The sequence below is a fragment of the Miniopterus schreibersii genome (assembly GCF_964146895.1).
Source record: "Miniopterus schreibersii genome assembly, chromosome: 4".
NCBI classification, from domain to species: domain Eukaryota; kingdom Metazoa; phylum Chordata; class Mammalia; order Chiroptera; family Miniopteridae; genus Miniopterus; species Miniopterus schreibersii.
Window position 1 is genome coordinate 28,624,516 of NC_138105.1, and position 18,600 is coordinate 28,643,115.

The 18,600-nt window shown below is 53.1% G+C and overlaps 1 protein-coding gene across 2 annotated transcripts in view; it reads right to left on the minus strand.

Annotated features, from left to right (window-relative positions):
- COL23A1 (collagen type XXIII alpha 1 chain) overlaps positions 1 to 18,600 on the minus strand; it is a 306,121-nt gene that overhangs the window by 17,386 nt on the left and 270,135 nt on the right. Inside the window, exons 5-8 of one of the 2 annotated variants that reach the window (XM_081136444.1) lie at positions 9,011 to 9,037; positions 7,676 to 7,702; positions 6,804 to 6,830; positions 557 to 673 (exon numbers count right to left, since the gene is read on the minus strand). In XM_081136444.1, coding sequence (XP_080992570.1) covers positions 557 to 673; positions 6,804 to 6,830; positions 7,676 to 7,702; positions 9,011 to 9,037 — 198 coding nt within the window. The remainder of the gene's footprint in view (positions 1 to 556; positions 674 to 6,803; positions 6,831 to 7,675; positions 7,703 to 9,010; positions 9,038 to 18,600) is intronic. The other variant, XM_081136445.1, reaches the window with a different exon arrangement.

The window sequence follows — 18,600 nt, forward strand, 5'->3', positions numbered from 1 at the left end:
AAGGACAAGTTGGAGTCCCTGGGTTAGAAAAAGGGTAGTAAATAAGGTCTGGCCTCCGGGGTTTGGTGAGGATCATGGGAAGATGACCGAGGCTAACTAGTTAGTACTGGGGAGGGGGGAGAAAGGGAAAGAAAGAAATAGGGGTTGGCAAAGATCTGCAGAGGAAAAGCTTACATATGGGTGTCAGGGTCAGGACTGAGATTGCAACTAAGGTCAGAGTTAGGGTCTATGAGACTATTTGGAGTTATAGTGTAGGGGTGAGAGTTGGATTTGAAATCAGGGTCAGAGTACATAAGGGTGAGAGTCAGGGTCTGGATGATAGTCTGATTAGGATGTGGATCAGAATTTGGGAATAAGTTTGGGGTCAAGGTCCTAATTGGGGGCTAGAGACTCAGTTAGTTTTGGTTTTAGGGTCTGGGTTGGGGGTGGAGTTAGGCTTGGGTTTGGGTCTGAACTGTGGATAGAGCTGGGGTTCGGCTTGGTTCTGGGAACAGGGATTGGGGTTTTGGTAGGTACAGGGCCAGATCCTGGGTGGTCCAGCTCCATGCCCTCTTACCGCTGGGCCTGGTGCTCCCCTGGGACCATCTTTTCCAGTGTCGCCAGGAGGGCCACGAGCCCCAGGGGGTCCAGGGGGCCCTGGAGGCCCAGCAGCTCCATCTTGCCCTTGGTCTCCCTGAAAAAGATGAGGCCTGGCATAATTCTGAGGCTGAGGGGAAGGGGTTCTGGTCTCTAGAGAGAGGCCCCCTTAGATGGACAATCAAATACTTTCCCCTTTCCCAATCCTCAATAGGCTCAGAGAAAAGGGCTTTGTTATTAGACCTTTTGCGACTTTTTGGTGGCCACACAAAGGGACAGATTCCTAAAACTCAGCATAAGAGGCCAACAGGGAAACAACAAGATGGTGGTGTAAGTAACAGAGGTACCTGCTGCATCCCACAACCACATCAAAATTACAACTAAAATACAGAACAACCACCGTTCAGAACCTCCTGAAACCTAGCTGAACAGAAGTCCTACAACCAGGGAACTGAAGAAGCACATCGAGACCAAGCTGGCAGGCAGGTGCCATATTTGAACCTCCAGCACCTGACTCACACCTTTTGCTCCACCCTGGTGATTTCCGGAGGCCCCGCCCCTCCCCACCTGCAGCTCATCCAAGCCACTTCCAGTGGCTTTTCTATGCAAGTGGCCTCTCTAGCCTCATGCTTAAGACTTTCCTAAAATCTCTCAAATAAGCAGCAGCTGGCCTCAGCGTGTCCCATACCTCTCGATAAGTGGCAATAGTGGCAGCCTGCATTGGTTCATAGCTTGGCCTCTCCTGGACACCTCCAGGCCCAGCACAAGTAGCAGCCAACTACGGTTTGCTGTGTAGCTCATGCTGGGTGGCCCTGGACAAGGCATAGGCAGAGGCTGACTTTGCACCTCCTGGAAGGCCCCAGAGACGGTGCAACTGGTGGTCAGCTTCAACCACACTGGATTACAACCCTACCGCATCCATGAGTGACACACTCAAGGGGCGGACTTGGTGAACACCAAAGCTCCACTGAAGTAAATCCTGCTCCATAGGGTTGTCTCCAGCATACCAGCTCTAGCTGTAGCTGCAGCTGGTCCTCACAGCTGATCGTCCTGGGGGTCAATTTCTCCCAGTGACGCCAACAGCAACCAAGGCTCAACTACAACAGGACAGTGCACATAGCCCACACAGGGCAGCACCTAGAAGGCCCAGCTCAGGTGACTGGGGAGGCTGAGCCACTGGACCCTACAGGACACCTATACACAGCCACACTACCAATTCCAGGAGACAGAGCAGCTCTTCCTGATATATAAAAACAAACAGTAGGAAGCAGCCAAAATGTGAAGGCAAAGAAACATGCCACAAAGGAAAGAACAGAAGAAACCTCCAGGAAAAGATCTAAATGAAATGGAGCCAAGCAAGCTACTAGATACAGAGTTGAAAATAATAGTTATAAGGATGCTCAAGGATCTTAGTAAGACTATTAAGGAAACTAGTGAGATCGTCAATGACATAATAAAGTACCAATCAGAAATAAAGGCTACATGAACTGAAATGAAGAATAATTTACAGGGAATCAGTAAAGTAGAGGACGTTAAGAATCAAATCAGCAATTTGGAATATGAGGAAGCAAAAAACACCCAACCAGAAGAGTAAAAGAAAAAAGAATCCAGAAATATGAAGTGGAGTAAGGAGTCTCTGGGACAACTTCAAGCGGCTCAACATTCACATTATGGGGATGAAGAAAGAGAAGAAAGAGAGCAAGAAATTGAAAACCTATTTGAAAAAATAATGACAGAAAACTTCCCCTACCTGGGGAAAGAAATAGACCTACAAGTCCAGGAAACACAGAGGGTCTCAAACAACAGGAACACAAAGAGGCCCACAGCAAGACGCATCATAATTAAAACGTCAAAGGTTAAAGACAAAGAGAGAATCTTAAAAGCAGCAAGAGAAAAGCAGTTAGTTACCTACAAGGGGGCACCCATACGACTATCAGCTGATTTCTCAACAGAAACCTTGCAGGTCAGAAGGGACTGGCAAGAAGTATTCAAAGTGATGAAAAGCAAGAACTTACAAGGAAGATCACTCTACCCAGCAAAGCTATCATTTAGAATTGAAGGTCAGATAAAAAGCTTCACAGATAAGAAAAAGCTAAAGGAGTTCATCACCACCAGACCAGTACCACAGGAAAAGTTGAAAGGTTGTCTTTAAGAAGAAGCTAATGAACAAAAGAAACTGACAAACAAAATAGGCCCAGAGACATTGAAGCATGCAACAGGCGATCATATCTCAGAGGGAAGAGGGAAGGAGGGTGGGGGGTGGGAAGAGATTAACCAAAGAAGCTTTATGCATATATGCATAACCCATGAACACAGACAATAATGGGGTGAGGCCTGGGGAGGGGGCAGGAGTGGGGTGGAGAGGGCCAATGGGGAAAAAAAAATGGGACACTTGTGATACTTTCAACAATAAAAATATATTAAAAAAAAAAGAGGCCAACAGGACCTTTTACACTCCAAGGAATGTGCCATCTCCTCAACTATGGTGTTTAGGTGAGAGATGACACCTGCTGGGTGTAGGAGAAGGCAGATGTGCTCAACCAATCCCCTCCAGAAAGGTGACTGCACGCCTCCTGAAAGACTTTGGTTGGCCCACTCCTGCTTCATTAAGTGACAGAGATGCACTCTTGGGCATTTGTCCCAGATAAATGAAAACTCATATTCACACAAAAATCTGTACATGAATGTTCATAGCAGCCTCCTTCATAAAAGCCCCAAATTGGAAACAAACCAAATGTCCTCCAATGGTGAATGGTAAACCACCTGGGACACCTCTACGATGGAACATTGTTCAGCAGTAAACAAAGAGGAACAGAGTACTGACACAAAGCCATTTGAATGCATCTCATGGTAATTATGCTGAGGGGAAAAGTGAATCTCAAAAGGTTATATGTGTTTTGATTGCACTGATACAACATTCTTGAAATGGCAAAATTATAGAGAGGGAGCATAGATTAGTTGTTGCCAGGGGTTAGGGATGTGGGCGGGGAGGGAGGTGGCTATAGCTATAAAAGAATAGCATGAGGGATCTTTGTGTGGTGGTTGCATGAATCTACAACAGTGATAAAAATGCGTAAGACTAAACACACAAATGAGGAAAGTGGGTGAAGTCCGAGTAAGGTTGGTGGATTGTAACAATTTCCTGGGTAGGAGATTGTACTATGGTACTGCAAAAGTCACCATTGGGGGAAACTGGATGATGGGTACATGGTATTATTTATTACAATTGCATGTGAATTTACAATTACCTTTAAAAAAAAATTGGTGACAGAGGGCCACACAGTCTCTCTCATGCAGCACCAAACCCCCAACTCTCAGGCTGATGTTAGTACTGGGTCAGACCTCAGGCAGCCAGAGCCCTCACCTCGTGGCCCCGCCTGCAAGGAGGGAAGACCACAGTGCCACTGGCACTTCCTGCTGCCCCAGTGGTGCCCGCCCAGCACTGACACAGGGCACAGGAATGGGGTACGCTCTGCTCACAGTGCCAGCAGTGCCTAACCTTTCTATAACCAGGTCTTTTGTGGAGTGGGCCCTGCTGTGTGCCCACAGTTGATAAGTAAGGACATCCTGGGGGTTATCTCACCCAATCCTGTGACTATTTGGCCAGGCACTGCTCTTGTCCTATTTTACAGATGCAGTGGCCAATGTCAGAGAGGGTAATCATTTAACCAGGGTTATAGGGCTAAGAAAGGGCATTGGGGCACATGGTCTCATTTAGACACTTTGTTCATCCATGGGCCCCATAATATGAAAGAGTTCACCTCTCCAGCCAGCTGCACCTAAGACCTAGCTCACTGGTTTTCCAAATGAAAACCTTAACTGAAGCTCTCAAAGTCTACCACGTGGATCTCATCAGTCTGACATGCCAGGTCCTGACCAAAAGGACAGAACTCCAGTCCAAAGTAAAAAAAAGCTGAGGGTGGCGATGTTAGTGGGGGATTCCTGTTTCATTTTATGCTGTATTAGGAAGAATCTGAAGATACCCTGTCCCTGGTTGCTCTTTTCACAGCTCAGGGGCCCAGGCTGGGAACCATGGGCCTGGACTCAACTTATCTAGGCAGAAAATGGGTTTAAACACTTAAGCAGGTCCTAGAGAGGTTCATTAGGTTCTTCCCCTGAGTTACTTGGGAAATGAGACTGGCCAGCTGTTTCCTCCTCCCATGGGATCGGCCGGCTGAGGTCTAACCCTGGAAATCTGATGAGTCGAGGGGAACACACAAACCAGCAGCCCAGACAGGCCACTTGTCCAGTCTACCTTGAGGATGCGGCGATTGTACAAGTGATGGTCTCTACTTATAAAGCCTGGATTGAGCCGTGGGAAAACCATCTACAGCAAATAGGTCGTGTGGTCAGAAAGGCAGGAAGGTGATTTAGAAAACCACAAGGCTATTTCTGGAGGCAAAGCCACTTACCCCAGCCCCAGAAAGGCGGCTTGTGATCGGGAGTGGCAGGCCACGTTCTCCACAGAGGCCACTATGCTCTTTCCCACCCCACAGGTCCTCTGTAGTGTGACCTTGCCACTCCCTCCATCAAGAGCTGGGGTCTGTTTCTCCCTCCCTGCCCCCTGGACTCTGAGTGAGTCCTGTGACAGATGTGACCATTAGAATTCAGATTCAGGGGAAGTGATGCTGTGCCTACTCTGCCTATACCTCCTAACAGGTCTGGCAGTCCCGGCTTCTTGCCTCTCAAAATGTTGTTCTTGGGAGGCCCCTCGAGGAAGCCCAGCTCCCAGCCCACAGCTGCATCAATAGCAGCCATGTGAGGTGCCATCACCTTGGGCTCCCGATCCCACTGCTCTGCCTTCAACAGGGGAGACCCAGCCAACCCTGGGGGTCATGAGAGATGGTGACATGTGGTTTAAGTCACTCTCAGGGGTGGAGGTTATTGCACAGGGGTTGTTTGCCCATGAAGAGGGGTGGGGTTTGCGGAGGGATCTGCTCCGCCCTAACACCAGGGCTGGGGGAATCTAGTCTGCTGAGGGGTGGACATCACTGTTGGGAAGATCAGCTTCCACATCCAACAGAAAGCGAGCAGAAGGATTTTTCTCAGCAGCCAACAAACTCAATACTGAACTCAAAGGCGCCCTTTCTCTGACTGCAGGGACTTCTCACCAGCTTTATTTGGCCTTGCCTCTGGCTTCCTATCAAAGGCTCAGCACAGAGCAGCTGGGTCTCTAGGGAAACTCAGCCCGGCCAGCCCTCTTCCCTGCTCTGGGCTCACAACCACCCTGAGTCATGAGGTTGCAGAGCTGGGAAAGGGACCCAGCCCAGCCTGACTGGGACGGCAAAGCCCCAGGCCACACTCTCGGCACGCAGCCCCCTTTCCCTTTCATTCCCCCATACCCAGTGCCCTCCTCTCGCTCACCCTCAGCTCCAATCCCACCTCCAGCCTTGGCAGCTGCTCGCTGTGGGTGACAGGCCATTGGCTACAATTTCCACCCTTCAACCTTCTTAAAAACAACTAGGAATGTGCCACTCTCCCGCCTTTCTCTGGGCAGCTGATGCCTCTGCAGTCAGGCCATTGCCAGGCTGTGGCAGAGATGGAGAGGGCCACTTAAGTGACCCTCTGCCATGACCTACTTTTGTGGGGCCCATTCCACCTGGGGTGTCCACTCTGCTTCAGCTTCTGTTGAGGAAACCCCTGTTTCAGCATGAAGCATTTCTGAGTCCCGGGGCTCAGGGGACACTGAGGGCCAACGTGGTCTGGCTGAGCTCCCACTTTACTGTTCCCATGTGGGGTGCTGGGTGCCCACTTTTATGACTGTATTGAATCTTCACTACAGCGGCTTGGAGTAGGGGAGGTCACCCTCACTCACAGTTGGAGAAACTGAGCCTTAGAAGGGAAAGTGACTCGCTCAAGGTCATTTGGCTGGTAAGTGGCATAGCTGAGCTTGGGCTCAGGGCTTGACCCTACAGCCCTCCCTCTTCCTGGGGTGCCAGCTGTCCTCAGGAAGGTCAGTCTCTGGTCTGGGATCAGTGCCAGCACCACTGTCCTTCCATGCATAGTGATAAATGTGATGGGGACATCTGGCAGAGACTTCCCATCTGTGCTAGACCAAGGTGCTTGGGACTTCCACCCAGTGGCCATTTAAGTGAAACCTCGAAGCAGGATAGACTGCGTGCGGGAGGCAGGGCCGCTCATTCACCTTCTTCTGTCTTAAGATTAGAGCATGCTTTATTATAATAGCAAACAAATAGTGTAGGGGGTAAGGGGGTCTTAGTTCTTACCCGGGGCCCAAAGTCTCCTGGTGCACCCTAGGAACAAAAACCAGGGAGATATGTCACCACTGCTTTTATGACTTCACGTATATTGAGCTCTGTGCTCAGAGCTTCACGTCATGGTCTCACCCATTCTACCAAAAATCATAGGCAGGCTCTACTTTTTTCTCCATTTCCAATGAGGAAATGAAGGCACAGAGAGGCTAAGTAATCTGCCCAAGGTCACACAGCTGGCAGGTTCCAGGCTTGGAACCAGGAGGTCTGTTATCTATTGGCAGCCCTCGACGTGGTGGAACAGAGAGATAACAGAGTGGGAGCACCCACTGTTATCTCTTGGAATCCCTGAACCTCAGAACAGTCAGGGGTGATAATTACTTGATGGTTTTAAGCCTCCTAGTTTGGGGGTGCTATGTTATGCAGCAATAGATGGGCTGTGGCTGGGACATTTAGCACCAAATGCCAGGAAGCCCTTCTGGCAACGGGCTGTGAGGATCCCAGGGGCAGCTCTCTGCCATCTATTTTCCTGGCGGGGTGTCCTCCCCACAAAGAATGCCATCAACAGTCATTGTTCAACTCCCCAGTCTTTCCTGGCACCACCCCCCATTCATAATTAATTACTGGGCAGACTGCTTCGAGTTTTGTTACACAGTGGTGTCTGGTGAACTCAGATTTAACCCTCCAGGCACTTTAAATTGTCAAATGTAAGCCTTGTAACCATAATAGGAGGTAGGCACTACTTGCCCCACTTTATAGATGGGGAAACTGAGGCTCCAGGAGGGGATGTGATGTGCCTAAGTTCACTCTGGAACTGGAGTCTGGAAGCAGGTGTCTGGCATCCTTCCTTAGCCTCGTGTGTCTGGACAGCCTCCAGCATCACTTACCTTTTCTCCCTTGGGGCCTGGAAGTCCCTGGGGAAGGAAGGTAGAAAAAGAACAGGAATGAGTGAGGGGGACTAGGCTGGCCCCCTGCCGGCTTCCCTAAGGCTTAGCAGGCAGAAGGGCCTGTGAGGCTGAGCAGAGCTGTGGGCGGCCAAGTAGAAAAACACACACGACTGTCAGCACTTAAGGAGGCTGCCAGTGCTGACCCCAAGGAAGCCCCACATCTCAGTCCTCAGCATGAGGGACACAGGGGACTGGGAGGTCACTGACATCCTCTCTGGACAGAGGCACATATACTAGTCACTCCTCCCAGAGAACAGAGCCCTCTCTGTTCAGCACCTGTTGTGCCTGGATGCTGATCAGGAGCCCACTGCTCATGGAGTCTGGGGTATTTGAATGTGGGGCGGCTCTACGCAAGGCCATGGTGGCTGCCGTCACTCTCTGGTTACAGTGGGCTCAGAGTCCCTGGGGTGGGGGCTGGCAGACTGACCTGCTAACTGGCCTTCCCCCTCCCCAAAAATTATCCCTTCAGCCAGTAATGGATTTGCATGTTCACTCATTCAGCAACTCGTCCACCCAAGTTCTTTCCTCCGTCCTTTAATAACGCACACATGACGAGTCAGCTACTCAATCATTTGTCAGTTCATTCATTTCTTCACTCCCTTGTCTGTTCAACCAGAACTTATACACCCATGAACTCGCCTATTCTTCCATGCATTCAACTATTCGTACAATCATTCATTACCTCCTTTGTCCATCCATCCATCCATCCATCCATCCATCCATCCATCCATCCATCCACCCACCCACCCATCCATCCATCCATCCATCCATCCCTCCACCCAATTACTTATTTATGCTGTCTCCTGTGAATCTTATCCATTCTGCTGAGGACACCCGTGGACCATAGGCTCCTCACTCATGTGTTGAGACTCCTCAGCCTGATGCCCATTATTAAAGTATGGAGATTGCCTGGGGGGGGGGATGCTCTGTGCCTGGGGCCTGCTGGGGGGGGCTTGTATGTTTTGAGGACTGACTAGCTGCCAGGGACAGTGCTGACTGCAGCTCTCCACATCCCCAGTATCCCTGTGGGGGGGTTAATGTGCCTCTTTGATAGGTGAGAGCCTCAGGCTTGGGAGGTGAAGAGGCCTCCCCAAGGTTGCACAGTCAGCAGGTGGTGGAGCTGGATTTGAAATGAAGTCTGATGCCCAAATGGCTTCTCTTCGCGCTGAGCCAGGTTCTCAGTGGATCTTTCTTACTGGCGCCCCACAGTCACTCCCAACCCCACTGTGGCAGCCCTACCCCAGGACCACCTAGAACTGCCCTGTCATCACTTACGGGCTTTCCATCCAGACCCAGTGGCCCCTGGAAAATGAGAAGAGAGAGCAGAGGTTACTTATGGGAAAGGCATTTCCTCTGGGTTATGACCTAGAGGCACTGTTGAGTGACAAGAGACTAAAGACTGTGCCGAGCCTGTGGTCTGGGTATGTTTCACGCAGATTCTGGGTGGGAGCATCTGGATGTTGTTTGCTGCCCAGAATCCCCACCTCTGACAACAGAGCCCCATTTCTTCTCCAAAAACCACTCCCATCTCTACCTATGGGGCTTGGGCATTCCCTCAGCCGGGGTGATTGGTTCAGGGATGAGTGGCATGCCTGGGACTTGGAAAGGTGGCACTTTGGGGGAAAGAGGGCTCTTTTCACCTGATGGAGCTAAGCCTGGAGCTCCTGGGGCACCAAGTGGCTTGAGAAAGAGGGAACAGAGAGGAAAGCAGAGCTGAGAGATGGAGAGAGAGACAGGGCGAATGAAGGGCCTGAAGCTGAAATCACCAGGCACTCTTCTCTTTGCGAATATATTTTTTCCTCAAGCCAGCCTGAACTGAGTTTCTGTCCCTTGTAATTTGTTTTGGACTGAATGTTTGTGTCCCCTAAGCCCCAGTATGATGGTGTTAGGAGGTGGGGCCTTTGGGAGGTGATTAGGTCATGAAGTTGGAGTCCTGGTGATGGTTTGGGAGGTGATTAGGTCATGAGGTTGGAGTCCTTTGAATGGGATTAGTGCCCTTATAAAAGGGACCCCCACAGAGCTCTGTGCTGCCAAATGAGGACACAGCGAGAAGTCCACCGTCTGCAACCCAGAAGAGGTCCCTTCCCAGATTTTGACCTTGCTGGACCTGATCTCAGACTTGCAGCCTCCAGAACTGTGAGAAATAAATTTCTGTTGTTTATAAGTCACCCAGTCTGTGGTACTTTGTTATAGCAGCCCAAACGAACTAAGACATAACTGGAAGAATCCTGAAGGCTCTTTCAGCTCCCTGCATTGCTGTGGCCTTTGCAAAAGTCAAGGCTGAGGGAAACAAAAAAACACAAGGGCGAGTCCTGAGAGCTGGGGCATCTCACGGACCCTGGGGGCTTTGTGGTGTCTGCAGAGGGCCAGTGACCACTGCACAGCAGCCCACCGGGCCCCCTCCACCCACCCACCTAACCATGTGGGGTGCAGAGGAACACAATGGGGAAAGGGGTGTCTCGGACCCGGTCTATCTATTCTCTGCAGACCCCTGTCCTCCTCCTGCCAGAAGAGGTCCAGCAAATGATCTAGGCAGCTCCACCCCCCCGAGCCTTTTATACACACCGCCTGCCTCTGTGCACCGTCTTCAGCTCATTACCGCCTCTTCCACAAAGAGACTTCTCCACTTCCCAGAGTCAGGGGGCTCCTGGCAGTCCTGACCCCTGGATTCATACGCCAGAGCCCTCCTCCCTTCAGAAGTCTGCTAAAATGGGCCCTGGCCCTCCTCCCCAAGCCCAGGCCCTACTAGGTCTTCTCAGGGCCACATCCCCCTGGGTGTTTCTACCCTGGACCTCTCACTCAGGCCCAGCCTTCTAGCTGCCACAATACACACGGGACCCAAGTCCCATCCTGGATGTCTTAGTGGCTCCCACACTTGGTCTTAATCATCACAGCAGCCTTGTGAGGCAGGTGCTACTGTCCCCATCTTTTTAAAAAAAATATATGTCTTTATCGATTTCAGGGAGAGGAAGGGAGAGGAGAGAGAGATAGAAACATCAATAATGAGAGTCATTGATCGGCTGCCTCCTACATGCCCCCTACTGGGGGTCCAGCCAGCAACCTGGGCATGTGCCCTGACTGGGAATTGAACCTCGATTTCCTGGATCATACATAGGTTGATGCTCAATTGCTGAGCCATGCCGGCTGGGCCTGTCCCCATCTTACAGAGCAGGAAACAGGCCCAGCAAGGGGAAGACCTTGTTTGCCCAAGGCCACACAACCAGTAACAGGCCAGGGCTGGAGCTGGACGCACTTCAGTTCTGTGTTCTCTCTGCACTTAAACCCCTGTAGTAAACTCGCCTGGCGTCCAGCTCCTCTAGCCCCTCTCCTCTGCCCTTGAACGCTGCTGTTCAGACCTTCCCTGCTCCATCCCACTGCCTCCTGGACCTCGCCTGCCCAAGTGTACCCAAACACCTTGACCAGCGTGGCTGCCACCACAGACTCTGTGCCCAGACCCTGGATGCGTCGGTAAGTCCCTCTGAACAGTCCAAATGCGGCGCAAACTTCGCCCCTCTATAATGCTGCATAGATTAAAAAAGAGACTAAGGTGCAGCTTAGAACTAAGGCTCTTTCCTCCTCACACACTAGAAGGGAAGGCACAATGGGCCTCACTGCTGTCACCGGCAGCTGATGGGGACAAGAATTGGCCTAAGGGCCTGAATGGTGTTATGAGTTCAAGGTGCCCCTGATAAGTCTAATGAAGACCCCCTGCCCCTGGGGACCACAGAGAGGGAGACTCTACACTTTAGACTTGACCGAGCCCTGCTATACCCTTCATGGCGCCTGCCCTCACAGCAGCCCTGGGAGGCAGGCCCCATGGCCTCATCCTACAGATGAAGCAGCTGAGTCTGTGGACTGTCCAAGGGCTGAAATCAGCTCTACTCTCCACGCAGTGCTCCTTCTCCTGCAGCACAGGGTAGAGGGGGTGACAGATGGCTATTCTGGGGGACCTGGGGGACAGAGCCTCACAGGCCTTGCATTCCTTCCTGGATTCCTGGTACATCTGTCTCCCTCACAGAGCAGACCCTCCCCAGGCAGGGTTATCTGAACCCTCTTTCACCCTGACCCTTTGCCAGAGACAGTGCTGCGTCAGACAGACACTTGCTGTGTGACCATGGGTGAACCAGTCGACCTCTCTGAGCCTCAGCATCCTCACTGCCCTTTCTGAACAGCAGGGATATTCCAGCTTTGGCTTCATTCCAGTTTCCCCCTACACTCTGCCACCCCCATGGGCTCCCTCCAGTCTCGGGATTTAAAAAAAGCTGCTCTAGTGTCTCACTGGTACATCTGGTACCCCTTGAGGCTCCATGCACTGTCACACATCACGTTGTTTACTGGACCCAAGCTGTGCTCCACTCCCCTGCACAGTGTCCTGCCTCCCCCACCTCATTCTTCAAGGCCCAGCTCAAAAGGGCCCCCTTCGGGGAGCATCCCCAGGGAGAAGTGGCATCTGCCTGGCCTATTTGCTGCAGAGCTGGTCCCATCCTTCCGGAGGAAAGCCCTATTGCCCGAGCTCTAAGGGGTATGAGGAGCGGCTGGAGGAGGCAGGCTCTGGATTCAGACACACCTATGATCAAATCCCGGCTTTCCCATGTGCCAGCTGGTGACCTGGGCCTTATCATCTCTAACAGGGAGATGGGCCTCCCTGCTTGCTGACTTGTGTGTGTGGGGACTGCTGGAAAGGCGCTTTGTCTACTGAGTGAAACAGACCTGCTGGCCCTTCCCATAGTTACCCCACATGCTGCCTTTCCCATAAAACACTGCTTTGCAGAGTGTTAATAGGCTGGTCTGGGGAAGGGGATTCCAAGGTCACCTAAGTTTGAGAAACACTGGGTTACACCCTGCAAAATAGGTTTCTTTCCTGCAAGATTTGTCTGAGCTGTCATCCTGCTTGTGGTCTCCGGGAGGGCACCATTCTCGGCCTCGCTGGACCCTCGTCTCACACCCTGGCTGAGCCTTAGCAAAGCGACTCTGGTGGGAGTGTGGTGTGGACCAGGCGCTGCTATGGGCTGGAGGGAGGCTTGAGCCTAGGTCTGGGTGCTCCGAGAGGAGGAGGTATACCCTGGGGAAGGGCCAGAGGCTGGTCGGAAGGGCGTCAAAGGGCAAACATGGGGTGGAGGGCACGGTCAGGCTGGACCAAGGCAGGGCAGGGTCTATAGAGGCTGAGTGTCCCAGCTGATGACAAGCTGGTTATGAGCAGAAAGGGGCAATGTGGAGGAGCAGGGTGCTGGCCTGCGTGGAGGCATGCCTTTGGTGGTGGGGGTCCTATTCCATCACGGGAGCCCTCCCCTGCTCCAGACCATGGGATACCCACCATTGGCTGCCCCCCTGCTCCTCTCCCTGCGCCTCTCACAAGAGGAGCAGGAAAGAAAGGTGCTTGGGCAGCCCATGGAGTGAAGGCAGGGCTGGCCTTGCCTGGGGTCAGATCCCCTCCGAGATGCAACTTCCACAGAATAGGTGCTCCCAAGGGTCCGATGCCACAGCACTGTGCCCGCAGGCTGAAGGCTCCCTCCCCTGCCTGATCAAAGCCAGGGAACTCACCAGAGGTTTTCAACACCCAAACCTCACAGCTGTTTACAAGCCTGGTTCTGCTTTAAACCCCACTTTCCCTGAGCAGGTCAGCTGAGCCCCAGAATGTTTCAGGATGTGAGAAGCAAACAAGATTCTGGGCTGCACTTGAAAAGCAGGCCAGGCAGGCAGAGGCCCTCATTCCCCCAACTCCTGTTGCTGGCTCAGCTGCTACCTCCCTCAGGGACCAGACTATCCTTAAGCCTCAGTTTGCTCATCTGAGGTCATGTCCGTCTTCTCTCAAATGACAAGTTCCGCGGGTCCCAGTCAGTCTCCCAGGCTCCTCTGTCTCCTCCTCTCAGACCAACCTGACACATGAGACCCTGCAGGCAAGCTGACACAGAGTTGGGGTCTGCATTGGCTCTGGGGGATGGGGAGTGCTGGGAAGTGACCTTCATGTGGCCCTCTGGAGTGGCCAGCAGGGGGACACCAAGCTCTGCCTTTGTGGGTCTGCTCACTTCCTCACACCTGGAATATTTCCTGAGCAGCATTCCACAGAGCCATCCTTTGAGAAAAATTAACACGGTGGCAAAAGAGAGGAGGTTTCTTGATGAAATAAGCTTGGGACGTGGGCTATACTGGCTCCATAGCTGCAGCTTCTCAATGTCCCTCAGGAAATGAAGCCTCTGAGGCGCCTGCAGCAGGGGAGCCACACTGGCCAGGGTGGCTCCAGCTTCCTGATCCATCAGTGTGAGTTATCTGTTGAACTGAACTAAATCAATAAACTGGCCATGTTTGGACGCAGACAGCAGTAAATGCTCAGACCAGCCGGAGCTGGGTGACTGTCTTGCTTTCTGGTTGTAATTAATGGTGATGGCTCCTGTCAGGGAATGGAGGCCTCGAAATGCGCCAGGAAGGGGCCCCTGGATGAGGGGGGCTTACCAGGATTATCAGTCCAGGGCCCAGTAATTATGGCCCAGATGTTGACAATTCATCAAATTACAAGGCTGTTGGGGCCTGGGGTCTCCACCGGGGACGTGCACATTCCTGTGTGAAGGCTCTCTCATTAGGGCCGTCCAGCATGCGAGGGGGCGGGGCAGCCCCTGGGGGTGGACTAGTTCCATGTGGTGTTGATTTCTCAGGCCAGGCTGTTTGCACACATGCTGGCCACAGCAAGACTGGGTGCAGCAGTTTTCCAGGCTTGAATCCTGCCTTTGGGAAAGGGGAGAAAGGACCTTCTCTTCTTAGGGCCAGCGTGGCTACAGTTCGAGCCCTGGGTGCACAGCCCGACACCCAGTTCCTCCCGGGAAACCCCTTCCCAGGGTCTGGGGCACTTTGTAGATGGGCTCTGCGGTCACCTAGTGCACCCCAGCTCACAGTAGGCGAGGGGTTTGCTGGGCTTTAGCTGGGTGGGGTCCCAGGAGCCTGCTGAAGGCCCAGGGATCTGCCCCTCACTTGCTCCTTGGCCTCTCTCAGGTGCTGCCTTCCTTCTCATCTGTACAGTGAGCGGCTGGGCCTGGAGCCCGGTTTGATTTGGTCCATGCAGTTAAGAAACAACAACCAAAACCAAACAACTAACCGAATTAGTTGCAACATTTAAAAATTTCACCTAAACATCCAGAGTTTGGACTTTTCTGGAAAAGTTGGAAGATCATGTACTCCGGGTCCCCCATGCTCCGCAATACCTGCGGGGCCAAGAGCTCCTTTAGTTGGGCACTGCCCCAGGGCCCCAGGCTCTGCCCCTCCCTATTGCCTCACACCTGTCCCGCTGCCCCATCGAGGTGACATGCCGGCTCTGTAGGGGCATCTGGGTTTGTAACCCTTGGCCTAGAAAGTCTCCAGGTCCTTTTCAGCTCTGTGATTCCATGAGGCCGGGAAGCCAGCTGGCTTCTATTTTGGGGAGAGAGCACGCTCAGTGTGCTGGAAGCAATTACATGTATGTCCACATTATACATCACGGCTAGAAGAGGTGGTGCTATGCCTTTGAACCGATCCCCCAATACCTGCTTAAATTACACATTTGCCTGTTACATAATTACCCTGTCAGGTATCAGGAAAAACTGTTCCCGGGTGGGGTGGGGCGGGGAGGTAATGGACTCCCAGAGGGTGTGGGAAGATGGGAGACGGGCCAGTGAGTCAGGCTGCGCCTGTCTTAGCTGCCTCAGATCCCATGCCTCCAGCTCAGGCCGGTCTGATGGAGACACTGGAAGAAGCAGACAGGGTGGGCCCCCATTTTGGTGGCAGCCTGCTGGGATGGCGATCTAGCAGAACAGAATAGTAGCCACCAGAAGGGTGACAGTCCCAGTGTGGCTTGAACTACATGATGGAGACAGTATAAATAAAGGGGGGCAGCCTGCCTGGGACAGCACGACTCAGAAGGTGTGACTGAGACCTGGCATTACCCAGACACCAGGGCACAGGGTCACCGGGACAGCTGGCAGCAGGCACTGAGGCTGAGTGCTCTGCAGGGACCCCTGATGTCCTGGCCATGCCCAGGCCACACCCCTGCTCTAGGCCTTCTACCCCAGCCTTAGTTTTGGGGCCCTCACCTCCTTCCTCCTGGTCTCTCCCAGGTTTGATCATCTGTTCTCTCTGAAAGCTACCCCTGGGCTCTGGGGGCCCTCCTTCGTTTCCATAGACAACTTAATTGTCACCCACTGGTAATGAATTAGTTGGAACCTTTAAGGATCCAATAATTTCATGTAAATTTTGGATTTCTAACATCTCTTGAAATATTGGAAGATGTAATGATTGATCTGCATGGGCTGAACTGAGGCACCCCCAGTAGATGGGGCATGTGCCCTCCAGTTCAGCCCAGGCCCCACCGTTCTCCATGCTCTCCTGCACCCGGCAAGCCTCACCTATTTCCTCACCTGGCTGGCATCTGTAAGGCGATCATGAGCTTGTGAGCCTGCAATTCTGGCCCTGAAACATCTCTCCAAACTGTGACCCCTCTCCAGTACCCCACCTGTCCCTGCCTAGGACTTGGCCTCTCTCCTGGATCGGCCTCCACCAGCCTCCCTGCCTCTGCCCCCACACGGCTAGATTTCCTGCACTTTGAAGGTGCAGGGATGTCCTGATTGCTATATTTCTGCCCTGAAGACCTCACAGTGAGCCACACAACCTCCCTGGAGCCTGTTTCCTCCTCTAGAAAGTGGGTGGGGTGTGGATGGAATGGTTTCCCATAGGTGACAGTGCCAGGCCTGGAGAGTGGCACCTAGTAGGTTGGGTGTGACTGTAATTCACTGGGCCAGTTCCTGGGGGAGAGTCCAGGAAATAGAGTGGAGCTAAAAGACACACTCCTTTGCCTTTTCATCTGGATGCTGCCAATCCTGAGCACAGCCCTGCCAGGTAGGTACTATTATTATCCCCATTGCACAGATGAGAAAATTGAAGCTTAGAGAGGCCAAGCATGGCCAGCTAGGCCTGGGACATGACCTGAGTCTCAGGCCTGGGCCCTGAGCACTTCCCACTTCACCATCCCCCTCTGGTACACCCTCACCCACCACCCTTGGGCAGAGCCTCTGGGCCCCTCTGACTCCCACAGACTCCTTCGAGACTCACATGCCACCTCTGAGAAGCCTTCCTCAACTCCCCCTCACTCCACAGTACAGTTTCTCAGTTATAGACCCACTGCTGTCTTCTCGCCACCTCTCCTTCCACAGTGACTGTCCCTGAGGCTCCAGTGCCACTGCTGGCCTGGCTCTGAGGATGTCCATGAGTGCCCTCCCCAGGCTCCCCAAGCTGGGCTTATGCCATCCCGTCCAACCGAGTGTGGGTCTGAGCAGCCTCAAAAGGGAGGCCCCGTTAGTGGAAACCTCTTCCCAATCTTGTATGGGAGATGACACACCAGGGCCAATCTGTCCCTAGACACCCTTCCTGACAGGTGGGTGTGCAGCCGGGACTTGCACACTCCAGTGACTGGGAGCTGCTTCCTGGGCAGCCTGATTGGTTTACAAAGTTTTTGTTTAAGTCTGTCTCTCTCCAGGTTGGGTGTCACTGTGAATTGCTTCCACCTTGTCGCCCCTGGGGAGGTGGCCAACTGGCTCAGTGAGGCTGGGTTCCCAGGGCTACCGGCCTGTGGCCCCCACCCTCACTCTCCTGCTCTATCATCAGCCTGGCCTGTCTTGGGAGTGCCCTCTCCCTCTGGACATTCCCCCTGCAGCTCCCCACTTGTCAGCACCTACCCGGCTTTCTGGCCTTGGCTCAGGCCTCCCTTCTTCCCCCTGACCCTCAGTAGGCTGGGCCCGGGTTATAGGAGTTAGCAGCAACCTGCACCTGCCTGGCCTTGACCACGGTGCACAGTGAGGTGGGATTTCCCATGAATTTTGATTCTCTCTCCAACTCAACTACAGCTTCCACGGGGGTAGGGTCCTTAGATATAATTCCCGAGCTTGTATCCCAAATGCCAAGCAAAGTCCCTCATGCATAGCAAGAACACAATAAGCAGTTGTTGAATGAAACCTCAAGTGGATGCCTCTATGAAAGACCGTGGTTTCCCGCTGGCTCCAGTGTTGACCTGGGAGCACCAGAGGGCGTTCTTGGTGTGGGGAAGGCTGCTCTAGGCTCTGGCTGACTCCTGCATTCAGGCCATGGCCTGGGAGCTCAGCAGGACTCTGGGCACTGGGGACACTGGCTGGAGAGGGACTCCTTCAGCCTCCAGGGCTCCCCTTGCTGGGGCCAGTGATTATTACAGTGGCAAGAGCTGTTACTCCGTTAGTGAACCCAGCCTGTGTGCCCAGGGCTAGGGTTCCCCCAACTGCTTAGGAGGGTTAGGGATGTGCTTGTGGTCACACAGTCTACAGAGCCCCAAAGCCCATTCTCTCTCCGCTGCATGGACAGACAGGGATCCAGTCCCTGATTTCAGGAAAAGCTGGGTGGACCAACTTTATGCCCAAATACCTGCTTCCTCGCAAGTCTATTTACTTGGAATACCTGAGTTTGCCTCAGTGATCAGTGCTGGTCTGTCAGCACCCTCTTCCATGCAGTGGGGTGAGGGTGCTGGAGGGCACTTTGTTCCCTGGGGAAGTGGGAAGAGGTCAGCCAGCAACCAGTCTGGAAGGCCTCACTCTGCAAAGATGTCACAGTCACACCCAGAAGGCCAGGACAAACCTTCTCTGCCTGCCCCCACAGGGCTGGCCCTGCTAAGTGCTCTCCTAGAGCTGGACTTGGGAGCAGGCACCTCGGATGCTGAAACCTAGGGCTGGGGGTGCCCTGGCCACTGCCTGGAAGAGGGGAGAGCTGCAGAGGGTAATCAAGGTATCTGGGAACTGAGGGCAGGAGTAGCAGCAGCACAGGTCTCCTGTCTCTTAGCTGCCCCTCATGTGACACTCGAGGGGATGCTGGGGACACAGCCT